We start from the raw sequence: 8507 nt of genomic DNA on the forward strand, positions 1-8507 counted from the left end.
TTTCCAGAAGGACTGCCTCCTCTCTCAGACTGCCTAACCTAATGGGATTTCCGTATTATCTCATAATTAAACAATACTTTCTATGCTCTATGATTACAGTAATTGTTCCATATTAGAGAAAATTGAATTACTATTTAACTCTCTGGAAATACTTTATGTGGGAACAATTTTGCCTTTCTGAAGAGAAACTAAGAATGAGATTTGACCCAACTGCCGGCACAGGAAACTATCCCCAGCGTTCTTGGTTGGTGAAAAGGTGACGACAATGCACAATTTCTTCACATTTCCTTTTTCCATGCCAAGAGTGCGTACACATTTGTAAGACAGAATGTGTCTCTAGAAGACCTCACAGTAGTAACAGTAAATTTCGCTACCCTTTCAGACTACCTTTTCCTGGAAATCTTTTCCTGGAATAAGCTTTAGATTCTTTGCACTGTGATACAAATCCTGTAACTTTCTGTTCTTGTGGTCTCAGCCTGCATCTAAGCAAGTCAGACTGCAAGACCAGCCTCTAACAGCTATTTACAATCATAAAAGCATTCTTTACTAAACACTTGCCCTGCCGTTTAGGCTGCTTGTTGGCATGAATCGGTCCCTAAGATTAAAGACATCACCCAGGTCTCATACGCTGTCTGCATCTTCCTTCCTCATTTGTAGATGGTGGTGAAGCAGACATCCCGAGCACAAAGGTATCTGATTACAGGTAGTCTCACAGATTCTCCAAGCTCAGGGGTATTGAAGAGAGAACAAGACTCTGAATGAAGAGAGACAGAGTCAACATAATTGTCACGTTATGAGAAGATTTTGTTAAATTGGAACAACAGTGTGTGCAATTAGCAGGGAGTTACGTGAGCTGCAGCCCTGACACTAAAGCGCCAGAGTGGATGCGATATGAAACGAGCTCTCTGGGACTCAGGGAGTGACAGTACTCCGGTGATTTTGTACTGCTTTTCTCTGAGCTTGAGGAATAAAGGTAAAGTGAGGCTCACACAAGCAACCCATCCTGCCTTTTAAGGATTACGTGCAGTTCAGCAGTGCCTGCAAGGACTGGCAGAAGTCACTGTCTCTTCAAATGAGGCATTTTGTTCTCTGCCCCAAACAGCGAGCTTGCATATAGTGGATAGAAAGGCTGGGTGGAAACCAAGGAACAGCGCAAAATATGTTTGATCAAAGTCTGTCATGAGAAGTTGCTTGTTAATGTCAGACTAGAACACAACACTAAAATTATGACCACCAATGCCAACACACAAATGTTCCAGACATACCAGAATTATTTGGAACCATGTGCTGGAATCAGTGTGTGTTAGGCTTTACTGTATGGAAGTTGCTGTTGAGTTAAGTGTTGAGTTTTTATATTGGACAAACTTAGAAGACAGCTTTTTGTTTTACAGATGCATCTGTGGAACCATTTGGGAGTCTAAACATGAAATAAAATTCTTTTCAAGATGTTTATAGATTTCATTCACATCTGTCTCTCTTTAGCATAACTTCAAAAGTTCAGTTTATTTTCAGATACTTATTAAAAATAAGCTTAAGAAATAGTCAATTACCTCCAAAGCTGATTTCCTATCTTTCACTCTTCCATGTTGTTCATATTTCAAAGAAACTCAGCAATTTACCCAATAAAATAATAATATATTTCTCAGTTACTTAGAGTAACAATTCCAGTTTTTCTTGGTATATAGAGCTACAGATTATCCTGTATAAATTTCCTCTCTTACCTCCATTTTCAAGAATGTCTTCATTTCATCAGTAAATTACGGGTCAAGAATCAGTCCTAAATTGCTGATAAAAATAGGCCAATAAATGCCATAGGCATGTTTGTAAAGGAAGTTCCAATTTCCCCAAATTGTTTGATTCCAAGAGCCCAGTCGATGAATACCAATTACCACACGGTTAGTAGGAAACTCACGAGAGAGAGAACAATTTGCATTTATGACACAAACCTAAACATCATCATCATCAAGGCTAGGACAAAAGAGAAGGGTAGAGCCGTCCAATACTTAATTCAAAGGTATCTCAGCACACTCCACTGTGCTTGTTTTGGGATTGTATTTTTTATATGACAGCAACAGGCTCTACACCTCCCAGTGGCACAATATTACATGATGGAGAGATTCCAAACTTCATTAAGTCTGTATGCCGGTATGGAAACTTACTGAGAACCTGTGTAGACATTTCGTAAGTTTATGTTAAATAAATTACATGTATTTACTGAGAAGGACTTCTCTTACCTGTTGTGGTATTAATAAAACCAAGGAAGAATACCCCTTATTAAAACTAACACGGCTTATGCCTTTATCAGTCCTCCCTACATCTCGCTAGACCAAACGACCAGCTTGTTGACTTCAAGTCTCTAAGTTATCTGTGGAGAGGACAACTGTGGAAGAAGAGCTGATCTTGGCTGGAGGTTTTTGGTGCTGATGTGAAGAGGCATTTATTTATATTTAGAGCCATGCTTATAGAAGCTGTAGTGCTTCTAGTTCATAGAATTAGTATTGTGACAATACTTTTAAGGATTAAAATAAATACTACAAAAGGAATTTTGCCAGCCTGACTCCTAAAATACCCAGTCTTTCCTCCAGCCTGCACTAAGGCAGGTAGTGTATTTATGCCCATCTCCTTAAACACTGTTGCTCAGATGTCTGTCACAGAATGTCTCGAAAGTCACTAAATTCAAGCTTTTCTTGAGAAGCAGAGAAGTTATTTTCAGAATCCCAACTTCTTACAGAGAATATCTTGACAGCAACATTTTCTTTTATGAGGAGATATTAACTTGAGCAAGTAAAGGAGAAGCACCTCTCAGGTTTTAGACTGTTTTCCAGGAAATCTGAAGGTTTGGTAGAGGGTTCTAGTCACTCATCTCCTAATACACATTCAAAACTCAGATAGTTTGCAGGCCAGTTCTTTCTATTTCAATAAATACACTGTAAAAAGAAACTAGGTTCTCTAACTATGTTAGAGCACACTAGGATGCTGGCGTAGTTGCAGGGCCAAAGCAAATTTAGATACATTGGGCTGCTAGTCTATGTCTCCAACCCCGAAAATCCTAGCAGCAGTTTAGTCTGCTCAGGCCCATTCCCCATGGTGTGGGTTATTGTTCATATTCACTGTATCCAAACATAGTTTGACTCCAGCTATTACAATTCCTGGGGGTTACTAGAGTCCATCCCATATCCATCTGGTCAATGAAACAGGATTTATAAAGTCAGAAGAAAATAATAGTGTGTTACTAACCACCTAGACAATGACTTCCGAGGACAGTAACAAGAGGTTGTCTATGTTATTATGCACGGAAGCTATTTCAGAGCACAGCAGGAGCAAATCCCCAAGGCTAACGTTAATGTAAGAAGAGGACAGACTTTTTTATAATCTCATGAATGTTTCTTTTAAGTCAAGAGCAGGTGAGTCTGTAGAGAAGCTAAAGAATGCAAAAATTGCAGCTATTCCCCATAACGCAGATGGCATCTTTGCTATGTGCACAGAATCAGTGCATCACAAATGACTTGAAACACATAAATGTTTCCTGTGTACTAACTGTCCGTATCCTGGAAAAGTGCATGGAATAAACATGGAACAATAAAACCATAGCTGGAATAATATAATGCAAATGAACTGCATTTTTTACCAGAATACGCAAACCGTGAGATGCGAAACGCTACTGAAGATTATCGTACTTTGCGTGTTTTCTAGTCACATACAAGGTACGAAATGAGAAAAGAAAAGGTATAAAGGTAAGCTGCATATTCCGGAAAACTTTCTCAAAGTGTAATACTATTAGGCTGTAGAAATGACTCCCAGGAGACCAATAGAACTGAGATTGAGCAAAATCATGGCTAAAATGTATAATAAGAAATAAGGTAAACAGGCAGCTCAATTCACATGATTCTGTGATTGAAAACTGATTGGTTTTAATTGGATGTTGGCATTTTATTTTTACAGACATAAACTATTTTGTAAGAGCAGTTTTAGGCTCCTTTTTAAAGTCATTTATTTGGGTATTTTTACAACCATGTCCTCACCTCACCAACCAGGTGAAAACCTGAAATGTGCATTGCCCTTATTGAAATAACAAATCCCCCAACTGACTGCTCTTAGCCTGAGGATATAGCTTCATCACCACTGAAATTGCTGCAGCACATCAAAGACTAGCAGTTTAGAAACCAGTGATGTCCAGAACTGACCCGTTTGAAATTTTCGCCTATGGAGGCCTCTGCACATACCTGGCATAGGTCAGAATGAAGCAATAAGGACATCTCAGTAGGCTTAGGAGTAGCCCTGGGGGATCTGACTGCTTAGCATTCTCACAGCAAGTCAAGAACTGCAACAAGCAGCAGGTTACAAGGTTTCTCAGCAAAAGAGAATTAGACAGAAAAACAATAGCAGCTCTCCTTATAACTAGTAATAATTAACAGTAGTTTGCATTTCTGCAAATTAAAAAACACAAAATGAAAGTCTTACAGCAGTTCTCTGGGGAAACAGCTACTGCACTGCCCTGGAATAACCACCTAAACAGTCTTGTTTGTGTGATGATCACCCTGCTATAGCATGTACCAGGGATCGAAGTCTTCCAACACACATTTGATGCTGCGCATACTGTATCTTAATCTCTGTATATTGAATTTCTACTTGTGCTTCTATGCACTGAAGTAACTGTTTTATTCCCCAACAGCAAGGTGCTTTAAAAGTCAAATTCAAATACAAATGAATGTAAATTAGTTACCCTTATAAAAGCTTTTTTTTCCTATTTTCATTGGCAAATACTGACCTAATATTCATGCCCTTTTACAAACACGTTGCAGAGAGAGAGGGAAAAAAAAAGATCTCTATCATAGATCTCTGTCTGTTGTATGTGGTACATACCTGCTGCACTGCATAGGCAGGGGTACTAGCAGGACACAGCTTAGCTGTAAAAGCATTAACTTCAGATTTTAGGATAACACAACAGCCAAGAAAGCACTCACCACTATATGTGTTCTTAAATGTGTTTATGAAACAATTTTGTACTTGAGACTAATAATTAAAAATATATGCATTAAAGAGTTAAATTTGACTTACCAGCTCAGGCTATCCAAGGCAAAACGTGACCAAGTTGCTGGTAATTGTCCACTGTCTTCCTTCAATGAATCATATTGGCTCTGCTGTCTCTGCTGGTTCAGCCTCTGGGCAGAATGAGTAAACCTCTTCCTTATACTGCATGAATGATCAGACATGAGAAAGCTTATCACTAGCAATTGTTGAAGTCCAGGATCAGTGATCAGATCTCAGAGCAAAACAATATTTAAAGCAAATGGTGCCTTATCCCAGGTAAAACGTTTGGTGCCGTAACTCTGTACTAGTTACCTGCGCAAGTATAGAAATGACTGACTTGGAAAGCTCTTGCCTCTGCAGGCAAAGATGCTGTGACATCTGTGTACTTTTAGCTTGTTGTATCCCTTAAAATTGATCAGCAGCACAGCGTGGAAGTAGAAAGAATAATTACTGCCATAATAAACAAAATTGCGATTGCAATTAATTTGCCATGAAGTATGAGCAAAAAGACCTTAATGCAGCCATCTTAAAGCAGTTTTCTGTTAAACCAAAAAAAGGGGAAAACAGCGAATTGCAGTCCCACACTCTGTCCAGTAACGCATGTTGCATGTGATGTATTGTTTCTCCTTTCTTCGAGCAAGCTATCACTACCGCTGCTGCAATTGCAGCAACAAAAGCAGCAGCTATATCCAGAGCTATGGGACATCTGTGAGAGCATTTGAAAGCTCCCAGCCTGAGCAAGTTATGCTTAAAAAAGATTATTAAATGAATGAGAAAACCATATTTTATTAATGTCCATGTTTCAGCTAAAACAGCTCCTGTAATGGCTGCATTAAGAGCTTCCAAAATAGTAGAACTGTGATATTTCAAAATATGTATTTTTTACTATAGGGCAAAAACCACAGAGGCTGGATCCCACAGAAACCCACAAAGATGTTACGAAGTCAGAATATGGAATAACCATACACGGCCTTAGAATGCTAGAAATAGCAAGGGTGATAAACAAAGATAAGCATCAATCGAGAGAATCATTATCCTTCCTGGACAGTGCACTGGGTTACGTTCATGTAACCAAAACACTCCTGTGTAACATCTGGCAATAGGAAAAAAACGTAAACCACACCAATTCCTGGGTCTGTCATAGCCAATGATCATTAATATCTACAGAAAGGGCATTTTTTTGTTGTTGTTTTTAAAGGGAAACCAGAGCTACCATTACAACGGGCTGAAAAAATTTCACTGGCTTTGTTCAGATACAATGCTTCATTTCTGGAGAGCATTGGAAATCTCCGGAAAGCTGGTGACCAGTCTGATTCTTCCACCCTTCAAAACTCAGTTAAGGGGGACCAAGGCGTGTCCTTCTGCCAAGAAGCTAAATCTGGTCCTGGGCCTGACATTTGTGTGCCATGGGACTTGAACAACTTCTACACTTTTTAAATCAATCTGGATACAGACCAAACGGTTTCTGGAGAGGTTTGCTATACGCACATACACATACACTTGCACATATATGTGTGTCTGTGTGTAAACATGCATATGTACATATTTCATGCAAAATAGATGTACAAAGTGCTATGACAACACTCTGTGCTCAGTATTCCTTTTCCTGGACCATGGAAATGACAGGCTGTGCGTGTCTGGGATTCCCTCTTTGTTCTGCTGCTGCTGAGGATCGTTAGTCAGAAGGCTGCAGGACAGCTGACTGAGGACCCTGCGCCCTGCCAACAGGAGGAAGATTGGAAATCCTTCGAAAACCACCAAATACCTCTCTAACACTAAGATACTATATGGAAAAAAAAAGGCATGCTGAAAATCTGAAAAGCCTAAATTGGTTAAAATTAAATGTAAGCAGAAGAATTCCATTTTCAGTGCCGTGCTGAATGGGGATGATTCTTCTGAGTTGAAGTCCCCGATTAAGTTTTTTTGGTCTGTATAGACTCCATCTATGGAACTCACTTGTGAGGGAATTCTCAATTTCCAGCTGTTTCCAGGGAAAAAGCTAAAGTGAGTTTACTGAAACTCATTGATTCTTAAACACTTTCTAGCACTTTCTCATTGTGGGGCAATACTCCCCCTTCTCTCCTTTGTTTTCCCCCTTCAGCTCGGTGGAAACTAGACCTTTTGCAGTTGTCATTTCGATTTTTATAATGCTTTGTACTTCTCTCTTGCTACCCAAACATTGTTTAGTGGAATAGTAAAAGACAAGATATTTTCTCACCCAAGCTAGTTCTATGAAAGACAATTAGTTTGTTTATACAAAGTAAACATATTTCTAATCTTCCTATGGTATTAATTTCAGTTCATTACTAAGCTGTTCAAAAGCCAGAAGACATAAACCAACACACAGTAAGTAATCCTAAATTTGCCAAGTGATAAAAAGTGAAATTAATTACTAAAAATGCTGAATGAATGTGTGCAGTGATGCACCTACATCTATTTCTGGAGGTGGAGACTAAAAGACCTACAGAAAACAAACCCCTGGGTGTATGGTAAAACACCTGCAAGCCGATCCATCAGTCTGATCTGTTACAGAGAGCTGCATGTCTTCACCCTTTGAGGACATCGTTAGATGGCTCAAAGATGTCACCCACTTATTGTTTCATTTGCCTTTTTTCATACTTATTAGTTGAACAGAGTATTTTGTTTGCTGTGCTTTCATACTACTTAACCTATTCTGACAGCTTTTCATTCCGTGTTTGATCACTGAAAGTTTACCTACCTGCAGCACACATCATGGGCTGATTCCACTAGCTATTGCTGTTATTGCTGTTGCTAAAGCCGCTCAGTTTTATGAAGACGTAGGTTTAGGGGTATTTCATTTAAAGAGGCCACCCAAGCTGGCTGATTAACTGACACATTTACCAAAATCTTTACCCTGCATCGTTCTCAGCTTTACACACCACAGACATTTTTAGCAGCCAAGCAGCACATCGTATTGGCCATTAGTTCCATCTAGCAAATTCTATTCGTTTCTTCTGGTCACCGGTAACATTTCTGGGATGAGGGTGCCTGTTTGCCTTGGGAAGGGGAGAAGCTCATGACGCTGTTTGGTGAAGATTTCCTGGCAGCCGGAGACACTCTCTCTCAGGCCGTCAATCAATAGGTGGCAGTAGTCACCCGGCTCTTCAAAGCCTGACATGGTCCACGGAGCAGCAGCCACGCAGGGGATTGCAGAGTCCAAGCAGAGTGTGTCCAACGCTGGACTGTGGCTGGGATGGCAGGAGCAAGCACGTCCTCCAGACAGGGGCACTAACGTTCCCATGGTTTATATCGCCCTGAGTTTCAGCATACACCGAGTTTGTGGAAACTGGGTGGGAAATTTGGAGCAAAGAATCTCATTCAAACATTTGGAATTTGACAACTTCACGTGGAGCCTAACTTTACCTCCTACTCAGTCAATGGCACAGCTGTCACCACCGTTAGGACAAAGCTGTGTTTTAGACTCTTCAATATCCCCTAGAAGAACACATACTTCT

At 39.9% G+C, this 8507-nt stretch overlaps 1 protein-coding gene across 1 annotated transcript in view; it reads right to left on the reverse strand.

Annotated features, from left to right (window-relative positions):
- Nucleotides 1-8170, reverse strand: part of ANKFN1 (ankyrin-repeat and fibronectin type III domain containing 1) — a 56965-nt gene extending 48795 nt beyond the window's left edge. The window contains 2 exon segments of the mRNA XM_010143553.1: nt 5059-5193; nt 8049-8170. Coding sequence (XP_010141855.1) covers nt 5059-5193; nt 8049-8170 — 257 coding nt within the window.
- Nucleotides 8171-8507: the final 337 nt, after the last annotated feature.

The sequence above is a fragment of the Buceros rhinoceros genome, unplaced genomic scaffold (genome assembly GCF_000710305.1).
Source record: "Buceros rhinoceros silvestris isolate BGI_N320 unplaced genomic scaffold, ASM71030v1 scaffold2059, whole genome shotgun sequence".
Lineage (NCBI taxonomy): Eukaryota > Metazoa > Chordata > Aves > Bucerotiformes > Bucerotidae > Buceros > Buceros rhinoceros.